The 19,256-nt window shown below is 37.0% G+C and overlaps 1 protein-coding gene across 5 annotated transcripts in view; it reads left to right on the plus strand.

Moving 5' to 3' along the window:
• ARHGEF10 (Rho guanine nucleotide exchange factor 10) overlaps positions 1 to 19,256 on the plus strand; it is a 112,202-nt gene that overhangs the window by 76,958 nt on the left and 15,988 nt on the right. For all 5 annotated transcript variants that reach the window (XM_032104586.1, XM_032104587.1, XM_032104590.1 and 2 more), the window contains 6 exons: positions 400 to 500; positions 1,406 to 1,527; positions 4,982 to 5,068; positions 6,389 to 6,612; positions 7,678 to 7,835; positions 16,408 to 16,550. In XM_032104586.1, the coding sequence (XP_031960477.1) occupies positions 400 to 500; positions 1,406 to 1,527; positions 4,982 to 5,068; positions 6,389 to 6,612; positions 7,678 to 7,835; positions 16,408 to 16,550 (835 nt within the window). The remainder of the gene's footprint in view (positions 1 to 399; positions 501 to 1,405; positions 1,528 to 4,981; positions 5,069 to 6,388; positions 6,613 to 7,677; positions 7,836 to 16,407; positions 16,551 to 19,256) is intronic.

Consider the following 19,256-nt stretch of genomic DNA (forward strand, 5'->3'; position numbering starts at 1 on the left):
CTGTCTCCGTGGTAAGCCCCTGAGTTTTGCTCTTATGCCACAATGCTGAGAGCTTTAATGTTCCAGAGCAGCACTGTAGCTTTTCTCCTGTTCCTCAGCCCAACGTTCTGGGTGCAAGAAGCAAGAGAGGAACTGTGGTAGTGACAGGTGATAGGGAACAGTCACTGGCGTATTCCTTCACCAGTGAGGGTGTTCCTCTCATAACATTTCATGTTATGTGAAGTGTAGGAAGATGGACATATGGTGTATCATAGCCTGCACACTGAAATCAGAGCTTAGTCTTTGTCTAAGCATTAGAAAATAATGGAATTTCATCTCGCTCAACATTTATAGCCATGGCTGTATTTATACACAATGCATTTATAGTGGCTTTTTTTTTTTTTCCCCCTTGTTTTGCAGGTCTGGGCGGCCAACTTTCTTTACAGCTGTGTTCAATACATTTACCCCTGCCATCAAACAGTCTTGGATCAACAATTTACAAATGGCCAAACTGGCCCTTGGTAATTCCTATTTACTCAAATTTCCTAATGAGTTAAAATAGCTCTCAGTGTACAGTGTAATTTTTTTATTTTTATTTTTTGGAGAATGATTTTTCTTTTTTGGTGAAAATTTGTCTGCAGATGTTTAAAATTGCAATACAGTAAATAGTAATGATTGTGTATCGCTGTAATAACATTGTAGATAAAACATGGTGTTTATTATGAAGGAATATATTTTCTTCAGTATTTTAATGAAGTCTGGTATTCATTACTAATTGTTGCATCTAAATCAACACAAACCTGATCTAAGTTAGAGCAATAAAAAATATGCTGTCATGTCATGTTATTAGTCGCCTGTGCTTGCACAGAGGTATAGGTTTCCAAAGACACTTAGACTTTTCAATACCTAAGTTGAGAAATTTTAACTTGCCTGAAAGCAAGTTTCACCAGCACGTGGTCAAAATAGAGTCCTTTTGTGATGCCTCACTGAAGACAAGCAAAGTAACAAAAGAGAAGAGAGAATGGATGTTTCCATCATTCCAGGAGGAGGATCCTTATAACTGTGATAACTAGCAGTTGGTAGTGATGTTACTTAAACAGGCAGAGAAATGCTGTTCAACAAACAGATTTCCTAGAGCCTGAGGAAAGGTTTGATGTGTCTTTTCCTCTTTCAATATTCAGTTTACAAGATCGTTAAGAGACTATCCTTAACATTTTGTTAATGTAAGGTGTTCTTTTTTTGCATCATCTGTATGTATATAATCTACTCAGTTGAATTTTTGCTCACAGTTTTATGTTGTCATTTATGCACCTATGGCATAAGAACAGTCTGATCTGTATTGACTAGTCCTAACAGAATTCTTTTCTGCTCCTGTGGAGAGAGGTGTGAAAGGATTGTGGAGTGTTTATTGTTCTTTCCATTACAGTGGAGGATAATCTGTTAGGTTGGTTCTGCATAGAAGATGATGGGAATCAAATCAAAAAGGAGAAACATCCTCTGCTTGTTAGACACATGCCAGTGATGATGGCCAAGCAACAAGAATTTAAGGTGAACAGAATTTTGATATGAGATTACAATTAAGGTTTTTGTGTGATATAATTTCTAAAGAATACCGCATTGTAAATACATCTATTAGTTCACATCTGTTAGTTCTCTTGAGTTGCTATCTTGGTTTTCGATCATTAGTAATTAAAGGTCCAGAAGAGTCATGGGAATGCAAAATGCTACAGTCTTTGAGGCACTAAGCATAGTGTTTATTTTTACATAGTATGACATTCACTTTCATATGTATGTGAATCACTCAGTATAAACAGAAGTGAGATTTCCAAGTGTCTGTTTGGGGCTTAGAAATGACCTAAAGCTTACAAAGGGCAGGAATCTGGTCTCCATGAAAGCTGTCTTTCCCTGGTGTAGCTATGTTAAATCCTCCTCAAATTTCTGATCTTTATTAGTCCACAGAGAACAATATTTTAAAATTCTTTTTAAAAATTACGTTTTATGGGATCTTATGTAAAATGTCATATTCCAAACAATGACATAGATATTTTCTTAATGGTTCATTTCCTAAAGTAATGTGTCAGTTTGAAGTCCTGTTGACCACTGACTTTAATAATGAAAATAAGTGCAACACCAAACAGATGGAAGGGAAGAGTGCTGGATGCTATTTTTTCTGTGTATCAACAGGATTTCTTATTGACCGTCAGTCAGTAAGTCTTGTGCAAAAACAGTAATGGAAATAAAATTGTGTATGTATGGATAGAATCCCAATGTTAAGTTAACGTCATTGGATGGGTGCTGCTTTAAGAGGTGAGTCTGCAGGCCTTCATTGCTAGAACAGCCTACACAGGCTGCTGAGCTTCCCTCCACGTGTGAGTATACAGGCCTGGATGTTGGGGAAAAATAACTGGTGATTCAAAACGCAGTAAAAATGTGTAATGGTGCCAAGACAATCTATTCCTGTGATACTGGTTTTCAGAGCAGCCAAAGTCTACTGAAACTCTCTTGATTTCCCATACAACCATAGTCATGCTTGTCTTATTAAACAGCTTTTTCTGTACTGACTACTTTCTAAAGTCACCACTGGTGAAACAACCAGCTAATTTAATTTTTTTTCACAAACTTAAATGATGTATGTGTTTCGTTAGAGCCTAGACATTTGTAAGTCCTGAAAATGCATGCCAGGATCCGTGAAGGCCCAGGCTCAACTCTTCTAATCAAGTTAGAATAGAGTCTTCTTGTTTTGAAAGGAAAGGGAAGTCTGTCACCCATATAGTTGGGTGATATCTTTGCCTTGGTCACCTCAGGAAAGCACAGTGTGTGACAGTATTTGCCTGAGCCCTGGGCTAACTTTGCCAGTTTTGCAGCTCCTAAAGTAATGTGAGTGTGAGGCCAGGTGTCATGCCTGGTTCTCCCAAGTCCTTGATATTACTAGAAAATATTACTTAAGTATTACTGGTGGTTTTCTGCAGCCTCAGCTGCAGTTTGGGTCTCAGGCCACAGGTCAGAGTGGGAAGAGAACCTTTGCTTGGCTAATCCTGTTTGTTGGCTCTCTGGGTGCTGCCCTGGGTGCCCAGTTGTGTAGGGAGCCATCAGAGCAAGTTTACATCCCGGGCTTCTGTCAAGATTGAGAGCTAAAATACCAGGGTTTAACTATGGCAAAAATCATCATTTTTGACTAAGATGCAAAGTGAGGCAGAGGTGTAGCAAGGAGCCTGGGAAATATCCAGCATGCAGACTGTCTTATTTTTCACTAGTGATATATTTCATTGTCACAGCTACTGTAAATTGCCACAAGTAATTGTGGTTTGTACTGTGTAATCATGTGTTAAATGAGACATGCTAAGACTGTCATGGATAGCTCCTTTTTTTTTTCCTCTTTTTCTCATCTATTGATATCAATTTTTTGTCTGTATATAGTGAATTGCTTAGCTGAATAAATAATGTGTTTTCTACTAAGGCAAATCACTTCATAATGCCTGTTGGCTTCAAGGAGATTTGTAAAAGTCTTTGCACTTTGGAAAATTAAGTAAACTTGGAATTTAGAACTCTAACTTTTGCCTACTTGTTTCTTTTTGGTGTGGGGTTTTTCTTCCTTAATTGTTCACTGTTGGGAGGAATTGTTCACTGATGTTGCCAGGCTATGGGGGAAGCTGTCTAAGTTAATACTAACAGAGTTGTCTCTAGTACTACAATATAATCACAAGGACATTGATGTCCAAGACGAGAACATTAGTTTGAATTATAGAGAATCTTGTGTAAAAATGTAGTATCACACCTCATTAGAAACCTTTTTATTCTCTACACGGTTATGATTGCTTTTCAATATTTTGAAGTGTTTACATAAGCTTTAGGAAACTGCCGTGGATATTAGGGAAATTAGAAATCCATGACTGGTCATAAAAATGTTTTTTTCCAATCCTTGATGCTTGAATGATCTTCAAAGTTGGCCTGGACTTAAATATAGATCTTGAGTCTGTTACTGCTTTCAGGTTTTATTTTAAATGGGCTGCATGATAGAATCATGAGTATTGTTATTGATTTACTGACAGTAACATGATGACATGAGATTGGGAGGGAGTCAAGGTCTGCAAGATGATGGTATTAGCATTCAAAATGACTAAGGCACCTGGAGAAATAATTTGGCGGGGGGGGGGGGGGGGGGGGCAGGAAGAAAAATAAAAAGGATGACAATCAGGACAGACACATGGTATGCTCAGGGAGAAATTAGGAGTTTCATAAATACAGATTGAAGAGGTGATTTAGTAGTCTGTTAAAGTAATTTTTAATAGACCAGCAAAGTAAGGATTGCTTAGGGATGTAATATTGTTACAAAGAGCAGTAATGAATGAGATCTGTAGACGCAGGCTTCTGAAGAGGTAAGTGTAGTGCTGCTACCAGCTCTGCTAGAATAGTGTGTTCAGGTGAGAAAACTGCACTCTCAAATATACATATGAGGTTGATACATCTGCTGGAGGGATGTCAGTTGAAAAAGTGACAATAATAAGTTCAAAAACAAAAGTTTGAAAAATCAATTGTTTAAAAAAATTATATGTAATTAAGTGATAATGTTAATTTAGCCTAATGAAGAGGAGCTTCAGGCAGGGTCATGACATATATCAGCCTTACATGTGAAAGGACACCGCATAGAAAGAGAAGTACCTGGTGTCTGAGGTGAGAGGTAAGAGGCTAATGATTACATCAAGGATGGCATCAGGTTGGGGACTTACAGAAACTTAGTAGAAGTCATGAAGCATTTGAGCAGATCAGCAAAAGAGAATTTGTAGTCTTTGGCCTTGAACGTCTGTAGGGGTAGATAAGAAATGTGTCAGGGACAATACCCGGGCAGCTGATGCTGCCATGGGAAGCTGGATGAACTAAACTGACTCCTTGCCTTATGAGATTCTTTGATATCCTTAAGTGCTTTAGTTAATTACAAACTAAAATAGACAGAAACAGGCATACTTTTTTAATGTACTAACAGCTCTCTTTCCACTCTTTGAAGATTGAATGTGCTGCTTATAATCCTGAGCCATACCTTGCCGGAGAAACAGAGTCAGATTCCTGTGCTGCAGAACATGGTTTTCTTTGGGTAAGTGTAATCTTTAAAATATGAAAGTGGTTGTCTCCTGTTTCTTTCCATTGCTTTTTGTGACTCTCAGCAACATGTAGACATTAAATAAATGTTGGGTTGTTTTTTTCTCTTTGTTTGTTTAAGGATAAAAGGTTAGCTAGTAATTGTCCATGTGATCTTGCTGGTCTCTGTAGGGTGTCAGTTAAGTGTGTGTGATTTGTGCAGCACAGAATGAATTCCAAAGTGCTGAGCACATTCAGAAGGGAGTTATGTGCTAATTTGTAACAATTGCTGCTAAAACACATATGAGCTTACACTGTCCTACTGTCTATTTTCATACTTTAAGAATGTTTTAGCCACAAGTAATCTGTTTGAATCTGTATAGTAAAAAAACCTACTCTGCATATTGCTATGACCCCAGATACGCTGATATTCTGGCAAAAAAAATGAGGTGGATAGTAGTTCTTAAAAAAACAAAAGGGAAGCTCCTGATTTCAGGAGCTTTTCTAGTTACTACAATCCTGAAATTTTAAGGGAACCCTTGTGAATTAAAAGTTAGAAATAGCTTTTCTTAGTGGTCTTTTTCAAGGACACCCATATAATTTCCTTTTGTCTTTGCCATTTGTAAACAGTCATTGCAAAAACATGCAAATTAAATCTTTCTACTGCTACAAAATATTCTTTCTTTCTCTTTAGTATTTTATTTCATATAAACAGAAGGAGTTACTATACAAAAATGTATACTGTGCTTGGGTAGATTTTTTTTTTTAATTTTTTTTACTTCTCCCTGATTCCTAAAGTGTTCAAGTTTGTGGACATGATGATACTTAGTTCTGGATCAGGGAGAAATTTGGGATACTGTATCAGCAAGTTTACAAGACTTTCTTTTGCAACAGAGCATTTCTTTGTAGACCAGTTACTGTGCAAAGGACAGGCCTCACCTATATTACCTGTTTAAAAAGAAACAGACAATTTACAACACCAGGTATTAAAATAGCATGTTGCACAGTTACTTACAGTAATTGCATTATGTAATGTGTATACATTTGAGTCAGATATCAGAATAGGCCATAATATTATTCCTGCTTTAAAAAAATAATTAGTTCTGTGAGTGTACTAGGCAAGTTTGTATATATAATGTTTTGACATGTCCTGTATTTGTGCTGAATTATTCTCTTACGTCTTAATGCATGAAAATTCATATTTGTACATATAACTAGAGATGTACTCTTCAGTTAAAATTTCAGTCATTCCTTCTTGTACATCCTGATCTTCCTGGAGACAGGTATCAGTCATGGTCTGTTTTTTTTTCTTTTTATTTTCCTTTTTCCAATTCAGATTGGCAGTTGTACTAATCAGATGGGCCAGATTGCAATAGTCTCATTTCAAAGCTCCAGCCCCAAGGTTATTGAGTGCTTCAATGTGGAATCACGGATTCTCTGCATGGTCTACATACCAGAGGAGGAGAAGCTGAAAGAGCAAAACAAAGCTCCAGACTCTGAAAGTGTTCTTGCAAAAACTTCTAATGTGCCTACTATTTGCCTTGGCATGGAAGAAGGAAGGTGATTCTTGGTTTTGGTGTAATGTCTATGATTAATTGATTAAGTTGGCTATGCTATACCAAAATTGTGTGAGATACTTCCAAGAAAATGTTTACTTTTTAAAAAAGTATCCAAGTATTATCCCAGTGACCTCAATGTATCCTTTCCACTTAAATCAAGGAAAAAATGCACTCCACATTATTTAAAATGACACCATGTGGTAATTGAAATTAAAGCAGTGCATCTTTTTGATGAAAGTGGATTAGTTCATCATACCTGAAAAATAAAAATACTACTTTTGTAACATTACAACATAATCTTCAGGTATTGGAAAATTTTCAGAATGGCAAAGAGGAATCTTTGCCCTGTCATATTATGCAGGATTTGTCACATGAATAAATAATATTGCTGTTTACTATTGGCATGAATTACTTTGCTCTTTTTGAACTGGTGGCCTACTGAGCCATCACTTGATTTATATCAAAGAACAAGACTACATGTTCTAAACTTAGAGGCCAGTAACCAAACAGATCTTGTTATAGTTAGTGAGGCCATAAGTGTGTTACTACATGTGATTTTTGAAGGTGTTTCTAAACAGTATAAATGAAGGAGAACAAAATTCTCCAAGGAAAATGCTATTTCTAGAAAACTTTAATTTAATTTAATTCCAGACTTAATAATATTCTTAACATATCCATGGTAACAATCAATAGGATTCGTGAAAATTTTAAGTGTAGGTGACATCTGGTAGTGAGTTTTTCTTTTCCCTAGTTCTCCAGGTAACAAATTTATTTTTTTAAACTTAAAAAAGTTTTAGATAGACTCATAATAAGGACTTCATGCAGAATTTTTATTATGTATCTTTTTTTGAAGAACTGTTTCTGCAGACAAGATAATATGAATGTGTTGTCATATGTCAATGTTAAGTAATTGCAAGGTGTCTATGCAGACATTCTGGAGTGTAAGGAATTGAAGGAGAAAATCCTCTTCCCCTCAATATTTTATTCTAAACTTGTGTTTTGCATATTCTAATAAGAACTATATAAAGCATTTCACAGGTCTGTTTTTTCTTGCTTCTTTCTATAGCATTTCTATTTACAAAAGTTGCCAAGGCTCAAAGAAAATTCGACTTCAACACTTCTTCACTCCTGAAAAATCAACGGTTATGAGCTTAACATATATGTCTCAATACTTGTTTGCTGGCTTGGTAAATGGAAACATCTCAATCTACACAAAAACAGAAGGTATAGTGATATGATTTGATGGCATCCTGAGGAACTCACATGTCAGTGTATTTTGGCAGAAGTAATTTTCCACTACTGTATTTTCCAAAAATTCTTTGTAAAACTGCTGAACTAGGGTTAGTACTCTTTCCGGTATGTCTGAAGAGACTTGTCTCTTTTTGAAGGATAGTTGGAACTTTGATAGTGTTCCCACTTTCACCATACGTGCATATGAAAACTGAATTTTCCCCTTTAGCTTAAACCCAGACGTCTTCAGTGTTGCAAGAGTCCAGAAATTTATGTGCTAACAGCAACAGCAGTACACAGTATTTTACACAGCACAGTGCTAATTCCTCTCAACTACCCATTGTTGGTGTTTATGAAACACAGAAATCCCCTATTGGTAGAGATTTCTGTATATCTCATTTAAAATAACCCCATTTTTACTGTACAGATGGGATAAGTCTTTCCTATGTGTGCAGTTCCTGTATGTCATGGTAGGCCTCCTTCTTCTATTAGCATCACAGATGGTTGTTTTGTATCTAGCTAAATAATTGGCTAAAATAATTTGAATAAAGGAGAATCCCAGGCAATTCTTCTGACCCACAACTGTCTTTTCCAGAGCTGGTTTGGATGCTTGTCTGTATATTTCAGTACATCTCACTAACTTCCCTGCAGTATTGCACACATATTTAGTGATTCAGTTCAAAATCAGTGAGGCTTTGCTCAAGGTTTAAATGTTTTAAGTGGAATGTTAGCACAGAGACTCCTAACCTTGCGAAGTACAGAGCCAGCAGAGATCTGCCTTATTTGTGTGAGCTGCAGTAATGATGGTTGTCATGTTTCTCTAATGAGTGCACCCTGTGAAAATTTCAGCTGCATTTGTGTGGCACTGTACCTTGGCTTCTAAATCCTACCAGTTTCTAACTGAGGAACCAAAGTCAATATCTGTAATCTTGGAACAAATTATATGTCCACTGTTAGATCATATAGAGACTTTGTTTGAGAAAGGTACAGGATGTTTTTTTTTCCCCCCCAAGCAACAAAGGATCTGGGAAAATGTGTTGGGAAAGAGACTTCCTTTGTCCAGTTGTCATCTTCAGCCGAGTAGGTTTCCTGCTGAGCTGTTGTCTCTGATCCGAAGCCAGACATTAGATTTCAGTTTCCTTTAAATTTCTTTTTTTTTAACCACTGAATGGCATTTTTTTTCTTTGCTTTTGAGGCACAGGAGCGAGGTCTTGATCTTAGATTCATAGCATTTTTGGCGTTTCAGTTTCTCTATGTATCTGGGAGGGGTATTAAAGTGAATCTGTCGTCTTCTCTGAATGGTGTTGGTGTATTTAAGCTGTTTTAAGACCGCAATTACCATCACTCAACTTCTTCCAGAAAAGACCACTTCAAAAACACAACTGACATCCTTGGCAGTATAGCTAAGGAAGGATTCATGGGTTGCATATCTACAGAGAATGTTAAAGATGGGCCAGAGCTGTTAACCAGACTGCATTACAGTCTGGTCATGAGGTGGAGGTTGTGGCATTAACCATCCCCTGTTTATCTTCTTCTGAAGACACTGGTTTTGGGCAGTGAGATGTTCATAGAGCTTGTCAGACTCTGGGTCATGATCACTGGAGCTTTGAGATGGGAAATAATGATATTTTTCTGACTCTTGTCAGTTAGTCTTGTAGTCCCTCTCCTTACTGCTTGGTCAGTGTGGCTTATTTCAGTTCTCCATGCCCCATGGAAGTTGTGTGATTCAGCTGCTCCCGTGTTAGCATCCATCTTCCTTGTAGTTGGCTGCTGTGGTTATGTGAGGCAGTCAGCCCTGGAGGGGTGTTTTTATGAGCACTGACCTATTTACCAAACAAAGGAATCCAAGCAGTGAAATGGGAGGGAGGGGGAACACAACCCCTGAGGAGCTTTGTGCAATCCATCAGGGTTGCCTTCTGTTCTGGAGAGGGGGTTACTTTTCAGCCAGGCCCTTCAGCTTGGGTTTTGGTCTGTCATCAAAAAGGAGATTAAGTAAAGATTTAAAAGTGGATGTGAAATATATCACTGCATTACATCTTGATTTGAAGCCTGAGAAGGACAAATGCTATGAGATTCACAGGAAAAATGGTTGTGCAGCCTGTTACAGGATTCCATGAATTAAAAAGGATAATCCTTCTTCTAGGCTAAAAATCTGTCTCACAGTCTCTGATAGAGTTGGGGTCCTTTTGTCTTCCTCCCTGTGCAGAAACTGTGAATCAGTTCAGTCACTGAAGCTCGATGCCTTACTCTGTGTAGAAAAAGACCCACAACTTGTATCATTTGATTTGCAGGACCCAAATAGCTCTAATTTCTCCAGCTGTTTTCGGATGGGTCGGTGCATATAAATATCCATGATGTTTGTTTACAAACAGCAAGTACTCTCTTCTGAGTTTCTTCACTAGAGAACTTTGTCAGATCAACAGCATCCAGAGTGCTCTCTGGCTGCAGAAAACCTTGTCTTGAAGTAGTATAAAATGGAAACTGAGAAGTCTGTACAGTAAACCAAGGAGCTAGTGCCATGTTAGTGGGAGAATAGGAGGTGCTCAACTTCCTTTCTGGAAGGTAGTAATGTTTTACTGAGACACCTCTGTATCCATGTATTTTCACATACGAGGTAAAAAGTACTTGAGCTTTAATGTATTTGAGCATAAACTAAAAGCAAAGTCATGAGGTGCTGATACCGTAAAATCTACTTGGCTCTTAAATGTGAGCTAATATGGTGATTTGTGAAAATATCACAGAAAACTAGGGTGCAGATCAGCTAATATGTTAATTGTAAAAATAGTACCCCTGATAGTTATCCGCACTAATCCTTAATTTTATTTGTGTGAGAAGACTTGTTTGGGGAACTGTGAAACAGCTAGTGAATTAAATGCTGTTCTACATAGGAATGGGAGTGATGCAGACTGCAAAATTTCTGCCACCTTGTTTGTTGGGAACTTACTTTAAGGTCTGTGAACTTTAGCACCGTTATCAGTCTGAAAAATTCTGCATTTAGTGTTTGCCTCAGGCTGAGTTAATATTTCCATGCAAAACATGCTTAGAAGAGGTAAAGGAAAAAGTGTGTTGTATTGTCTGTGTTTAAAAAACATAACAAAACCCCTTTGTGATGATTGCAGACAGAAGAGCAGATGTGTTTTCTGAGTGATGTAATAGCAAAAAAGGTCAGCGCGTGTTTGACTTCCATTCACAAAAGTATCTTAGGAAAGGGAAATCACAATCTTTATATAATATAGGTGTATTGTTCCTGATATACTGTAGTCAGTTCCAGCTACTTCCTTTCTTCTAGACATTGGTATACATTTCCTTTCCATGAAGTCCTGTAAAGAGTATGGAGAGAAACAGGAAAAAGAAAATAAAACTCAGAATTATTGTGGCAGAAAGTAGAAGAATTCATACTTTAGTAGTTTCAGTAAGAGTTTGGTCAGGTGAAATAATTAACAGCTGAGACAATTTTGGCCATGCACAGAACAGAAGAGACTTCACTGGTAAGAACTTAGGGAATTCTGAAGTTGGTCAGAAGTTTCGATGACTTACCTATCCAAAGAGGCCTTGTGACACTAATCAAGTGAGCATTTTCAGAGGATTAATATCAAGGAAAATGACTAAAACTGAAAGGAAATACAAGAGTAAGAGGAAACAGTTACAACAGTGAAGGAGTAGCAAGTCAGTTCAATTGGTGAGGTACCTTGATGGATTTGGTAAGACACTTGTGTCCTCTGACAAATTGAGGGAAGGAAGAATATGTGGAATGTAAAACACTGATGTCAAAGTCAGAGCTTGAGTGGATCCATGTACTACTCCAGCTTGTCTGAAGAGTGTATTTCTGGCATGTGATTGCCACTTCAAGTAGACCTTGTGAGAGGTATTGCTGTGAAAAATAAGGAGTGGTATTAAGCTGTTAGGGAGAGGACTAGAGCAAACAGAGATAAACAGAGATAAAATACTGTTGTCTTTGCAGCGTCATATAATACTCATTACCAGAAATATGTTGACATTGCTTTCAGTCTTATTTGTGTATCTCATGCCAGGACCTCCAGCACCATCCCCTGTATAACTTTAGGAAGAGCTCTGTCAGCTGTTTAGCTTGAAGAATTTGATGCATATGTGAGAAAAAAGGAGTATGCATGCATAGTATAGGACATTCCTAGTTACACATTGTTTAGAAGAGCAGACCTGAGTGTCTCATCTTATTTTCAAGTGATAAGGAATGTGCTAAACTTTTGACTTCTGTAGGTACCATTTTACTCCTCCACAGCACTGGTTTATGTACCATGTGATGGAAAAAATGTTTGTGCTCCACTGCACTAATTAACCAAGAACTGCTGTTCCCAGGGCTGTGTTGGCAGCTCTGTTGAAACCATCAGTAGTGCTGCTAAGCAAGAGAGGAAGCTGTCAACAAAAAAGCTTGCTCGGTTCAGCTTGACTGAAAGCATAAAGGATGGGAAAACTGCTACAAACTCTGAAAAGACTTTTGGACGAAATAAACTATATGTTAAAAGGTTATCTCATATGAAGACCTGAGTGCACCAACAACTTATAATTATTAAAAGTACTAAATATTTAAAAATATTTATAAATTAAATAATAGGAAGCTTGTTCTTATAACTTATTGTAAAATAATACTACTTTCCTTCGTCTGAAGGGTTTTGTGAAAACAAACCACAGAAAGATAAAATAGCCAACATTGTGTCCTATAAAACGAACATTGTTTTAAAACTTTTCCTATCAGATTAAATTTGAGTGAATAGAAGGATAACTAATTTTCCAAAATTCATAAAAATCACAAGACTAGTAACAAAATGCACTAATGGAAATAATGTCCTTATACATTAAAGTCTTAGAAATATTTCATGAGCATGAGAGACCTTACTTTGATGCAGCTAAACACCTTGGTATGTGCATTGCAAGGTACTGTTCAACACTGGTGTATAAACTATGGCATGTAACTTCTGGAGAAATATAACTTACAAAGAGTATTAAAAATAGTGGCATAACACAGTGACATAGCACAGATCTATTAGTATAAAATCTGTCTTCTATTTTTTTTAAATATTCATCTAATATGCAAATATCAGACATCTTATATACAACATAAATATCGACATCTAATTTCCAGAAGCCCCTTGATTCATTTCTATATTTGACCCTCTTCTCAGATTTTGTAGACACATCTCTTTCCTGCAAACAGCTGTACCTACAATTCATATAGTATGCCTTGAGATTCTAGTTTTGGCAAAAGTTTTATTTTGGCTTCTATTTCTTGCTTCTTTTCTCTTTTGCCAGGAAGAAATAAACTTATTTAGTCAGTAACTAGCAAAAGATTTTATAGCATCAAACAAAACCATTCCTTATGTTTTTGCAAGTGCTGTGACTAATTTCAAATACCTGGATAGTGCCATTTGTCAGAACTACTTACATAAGTATGTCTTGAATCTGCAGGTGTTTACACAAGTAGAATAGAGATAATGCTCCTTTTCCTTTAGGCTGTAGAAGCAATGGACATTGGATCAGACAGGTAACATGAAACATGAAGTCTGTGCGGGCAGGTATTGAACTGGGTCTGCTGAGATGGAGAGGGAGGCAGGGAGAATATTATGTTTTCTTCGAAGTATGATTTTGATAGTCTTAAACCACTTGTGAACTAGACACACACTTGCTAAGTAATTTTGGAGATGGGTGATAAAATTCTTGGTCATCAAAATGAAGTCTTAATCTTACTTTTAGCCAGCAGCCTGTGGTTAAAGCATTTACAGAAGTATGTCAGATCAGGCTTAATCCCTTGTCTTGCTTGAGAGGATTTTTACCCACACTTTCCACTCTCAAGAGATTTCCCTGGCTGCCACAAAATTAGAGGAGAGAGATGCACAGGGCTTAATTTGTCCTCCTGGTGCCATTCTACTTTGTATAATTAATTAATCTTTTACTGAGGCAGGGTCCAGAACACAGCTGACATGTCCTTTGAATACTGCTCTAATTTCTAGACCAGAGAGTGTCCCCCTACCCTTTTTTCCCCTCATCTGTCTCAGATGTTGTCTGATCTGGAGGACAGCATTGTTTGCAGGAAGAAATAAAAAAGCACCAGTGAATAGCCTTATCACCTGACTAGGGTCATAGGGTAGAGTGATAGCTTTGGATCTTTCCTGGGCTGATACATCAAATGGGATTTCAGAGGTTTTTTTCATGAAATCATGGTAACATGAAAGACATCAGGTCTCTATCTCACCTTCTTTGTATGTCCAGTCCTACAGAACTCTTAAACTGGATTGTCAAGAACTGTGTTAGAACACATACCAACAGAAAATGGTTTTGTGAGAACTGAGTTTTGTTAGGCATATATGTTGAATCAAATATTCATGACACAGATGGTATTTATAACATTGATAATGTTGAACTCACCTTCTTACATTGATCAAAATTATTAATAAGGAGTAGTGCTTAGTCATCTGAGGAATTACATGGAACTTTAGGGCATAAAGGTCCAGATCTAAAAAAAAAATTTAAAAATTAGATGTTTGAAATTGAATTTAAGCAAAATGTAAATCTGAGTCCACAGTTGAGATCCTGAAAATCCTTATTATCCTGTCATTTCAGTGTCAGCTATGCTTTATATATAAATTAATGTGTAGCTTGAATGTATTTAAGAGAAAGAATTGTCAGGTTCTATGAACTTTTGTTTTACATTAATGTAAAATATATATATTTTCAGTGTGAAAATATAACTAGAAAAGATAGCTTTTTGCTCAGCATATCTGCTCCTTGCCCAAACTCACAGTCCTTATCCTTCAGAAAAGACAGGAAGAATGTACCAGAATTATGCTGGGTTTATCCCTAAGAATGGTGCTACGTACAGGTTGTTGTTTAACTTCTTCAGTCAGCATCCCTTACACAATGAAAGTTGTGACACACACGTGTGCAGCTTCACTCTCTGAAGGCTTTGCACTGGCTACAGTGGTTACAGCAATCATACGGTATGGGCAGCCTCCAGTTTAGAATTTAATTTGTGGATAATGTGGTTGCTAGAGAATGGAAACTTTTCCAGAAGTTTGTTTATTACTGATAGCATATATGAGTCATAGAAAATACAGAGTGACTTTGACGTTGCTGGGAGAGTTTGCAGGCTAATAACTGGAAGCACTCTTCTCAATGCAAACTAAAATAATGAAAATTATTTTGACAGCCTGAAACTAAGTGTCACTTTTACAAAGATGCTTTCAGAAGAGAGCTACATCCTGAGAATGACTCAGCAAAGGTTGTATCACAGACATGACAGCAATGTTGAGAAGTACTCCAGAGCTGAGACTTCTCATTATTTTTGTTGCTACTGTTATTGGTGAAGCAGGAAATTTTGTACTCCCTTTCCCTAAGCAAATAATAGGAGATGCACTTGTTTTGAGGACGAAAAAGAAAAACTTCTACTTAAGTGCTTGCCTAAAGATGTATTTACTTTGGTATCATCAATCAAAATTTAAGTGGTTACTGAGTTGAAACTAGTGCCAGAAGAGTGGCAACTTTTTTGCAGCTTGTGCAGGAAGAAGGCTTTTCAGTGGAGAAATGGTACTTTCTTGAAATATTTTATCTCAGTGTAAAACCCCATTACTTTTAACAGATTTTTATATTATTAATAAATTATAATGTATAGAAATGTGATCTTTGAGACTATATTCAATGAGCACTTAAAGTATATAAACTAATATGAAAACATTAAAATTATTATCAACGTACTTAGTGTGTCAATTTGTATGTATAAAAGATAAAGCTAAAATGTTGCTGGCTCTTAAATTTGGGGATAAATAATCTGCTAGTCCTTGTTTCAAAGAGATGGCAATCAAGAGTATCCAGAGCAGTAGGTTGAAACATGCAGTTCTTACCAGAACCTCTCTGAATAACTGATTGTGCCACATACACATGCATAATTTAATTTAGATCTGCTAAATGCAGTCCAAAGAAAACACTGTTGGTTTTATAATTAGGGGAAAAAGTAAGAAAAGTGAAGATATGGTACAAGACCAAGTTTTAATTTCTTCTTTTTTTTTTTTAAATTTCCTTCTTAAATGAAGCATCTAGTAGCAGGAAGATCCATTCCATCAATATGCTCTTAGAGAGTGATCTGCACTCATTAGAGCCCACAGTAAAAATCTTCCTGACTACTTTGCACATGAAAGATGATTCTGTCCTAGTTAGAAATTGATTCATCTTGAAATGAGTTGGTTGTGAGCTCTTTCTGAGCTGGAGACAATTGTGTCAGCCGTGGGTTTCTGCCTGTATTTCCTCTGGAAAGGAAAGCAGTTGTATCAGAACAGCAATGTGGTATTCCTGGATTATCATTTAATCTAGATAACATTTGCACTGTTGACAGGTATATGAGTACTTAGGTTTGGGTATTCCCCTTAATGTTGTTTTATCCTTACAGACTTACCCTGGAAGCTAAAAGTAACCATACACAAATCACAGTGTAGCTTGAAGTGGCAACTGTCAGAAATTCAAGCAGTGAGCTTTTCAGAACTGTTTTAAAGCAAAGACCACCATTTGGTTGTGTATAACCTTTCTTCTTTTTTTGTTGAAGATGGGACATGGAACACGGAACCTCAGAAGATAGTTAAATTGGGGGTTCTGCCTGTTAGAAGTCTGCTTGTGATGGAGGAGACCATTTGGGCTGCATGTGGTGGACAAATTTTTATAATCAGCACTGTGACGCATTCCATAGAGGTAAAAGCTTTTAAAAGCATTGCTCACCTATTATGCTACAGGGTATAAGTGGTGAAATTTTAGAGATGAAAATCTGTTTAAGAAGCATCATGATTCAGGAAGCTTTTTATTGAATATGGTCTCGGTTCTGTTAAATCCCACTCCCTTAGTTTGTAATTCTGCTGTTGTGTTCTCTCCTGATGTCTCGTTAGACCTTGCTTCCATTTACCCACTGGTTTCCATAAGGTGCTGGAAATTATAGAGTATTTGGGGCAAGAGATTTTCTTAAAAATGAAATCTGAGGCAAGGCAGCAGAGAAGTGGGTGCCTAAAGGAATTCATGTTAATTACAGAAGAAGGTTTCATTAAGAGACTACTTCTATATAATTAGATGTTAATTGTACCTTGTGATAATTTCATAATGTATTTTTTCAGAGTTTTGCTTCTCAGTGGCCTACAAAAACTTTATTTGCATAAGAGCAGTTTCTGATGAATAGTACATAAGAGCTGTCTTTTCTGGAATGAGAGAAGAGTTAAGGATTCAAACTCACATTTGTGACCACATTTTCCAGAGAGTGCTAAGCCCTTATTTCTGTCAAAATTACAGCTTTCACCAAAAGAACATCTTAGCCATCCAAAGTTAAGAGGTGATGAAACATTGGGAGTTCAACCTCTCCTTCAACCTACAAGAGTGTCACTGAATTGCATGTTTACAGCCATGAAGTTCTTTCGAACAGGAGTCATGATGAGCTCACAGCCTCCTTCTTTGTGTGCTTTGTTGCTGCTTTTTTTTTTCATTGATGATCGTGTTTTCTCCCAACAATTGTCTGTTTGGTACAATTGATTCTGTGAGTCACTGTCATGGGTTTGCAGGGAAATAGCTAACATCCTAATTTCCTCTGTCTTTTTCTGTGTTTTCTGAGTGATTTGTTTCATCTAATAAGATGCTTGGATCATATATTTCCCTATTTTTCTTTTCTTTAAGGTTTATTTCATTGGTAGTTTGAATGGTATGATTAGGGAAAGCTTTTGGAAGAGTGATTTGGATAGATGCTTGAAATGGACTTTCATTAGTTTCACAGCCTCTAGGACACATGGTTACTGTTGTACAGTCTTTGGTGACAAACCTCTCAGATTCTCACCAGGAAAACAGTAAGAAATCACAGCCAGATTGTTCCTGTGTGAGGCTGGATATGTACAGACAGATCTCTGTAAATAAGTTTGGCAATTCTGGCCTAATTCTGTAGGAAAGCTCTCCCTAAACCAGGTGGTATGGCTGCAGTTTGGGCTATGCTGGGCTGTTTTGGCAGAGGAGAACAAACCCAGAGTTAAACAAGCTCTGAGGATTAAATGTTTAAAGCTTACTCTGTCATAATACAGTACAGTATCATGGACTGCAGTGTTGAAAACAGAAGTTTGGAGAAATAAAATAACAAGTACTCTACCAATATCTCTCAGACATGGCAGTTTCACTTTTCAGCTGTTACTGCAGATTTTCCTACAAAAGCATCACAGGAGGTTTCTTCTCATTTCTCAACTAAGTCACCTACTGTATTCAGAGGCCAGGTTGTTATAGGTCCATTATACACACAGTGAGTGTTGCAGCAAACAACATATAAGAAATGATGCATATTGGGTTGAGTAATATTTTTTCAATATAAATAATTTTTTTCAAGAGCATGATGATTTTCTGTATGTCTGGCTGAGGGTTATCTTTTTTATTTCACACAAATACCCATGGCATAGTATGTCATCCTCCCTACAGAACTGTGAACAAGTGATGATTTTGTGTTGCCTCTTTATGGGTCTTAAGACATACTGATCTTTTTCTCATCATCTCACCAGACTAAACAGGTCACTAATGTTTTCAGTGTTGCTGCCTACTTAGTGACCTGACTTGTTTTGATAACTTCATAGGTTTATGTTTCCAGAAGGGATCTGCTATGTTGCCCTTACCATGTTTGCTGGCAATATTATTTCAGTATTATATGATGCATGAGACAATTTAAACTCTGTATATATCAAATATTTTAATATCTGAGCTGCCTCTTCTTTATTGTGAAGAGCAGAATCTTTGGTGCTGGAAGCAGCAGCAAGGAAATGTTTGTTCTCCCTCTGTGCTCTCTCTTGTTTAGAGTTAGTAGTAATGATTTGACTCAAGATCTTTTACATAAACTTAATCTTCACTCTATCAGCAAGAATCCAGGTGTTGCACGGGGCTCAACTGTTATTCGTCCCTCTTTACTGAACTCCTTTATATCTCCATGTATACTGCAATGCAGCTGCTTGCTAGTTCATTGCTACTGTCATGCATACATACTGTGCTCTGCATCATGTACATTATTGGTAAAGGCACCTGAAAACATTTTAAGGTCGTGTTTTTGCAAGCCCATGAGCATATTCAAGACTATTTTGTAAACTTGTCCTTGTGAGGCACTCTTTGCCTCACAGGTATGTCATATTTAACTGTCTGTGATGCCATGATGATTTTTTGCCTTTTTCTTTATACCCCTTTTATATACCTTTTTATAGCTTTTGTATTCTTAGTGTTTTTTAGCCTACATTCTTAGACTTATTTTGTAAATCTAGGAGACTAAACACCTTAGAAGCCTTGTAGTTAGGGATCAGAAAGCCCCAGATATCAAGGTCCTCTCTAGAACACATTTTGTAAACTAAGAACCATCCAGGGGGAAGGTTCCTTGGGGAGAGGGGCTCGCTTGAGCCTCTC

This window comes from Corvus moneduloides, chromosome 3 (genome assembly GCF_009650955.1).
Source record: "Corvus moneduloides isolate bCorMon1 chromosome 3, bCorMon1.pri, whole genome shotgun sequence".
Lineage (NCBI taxonomy): Eukaryota > Metazoa > Chordata > Aves > Passeriformes > Corvidae > Corvus > Corvus moneduloides.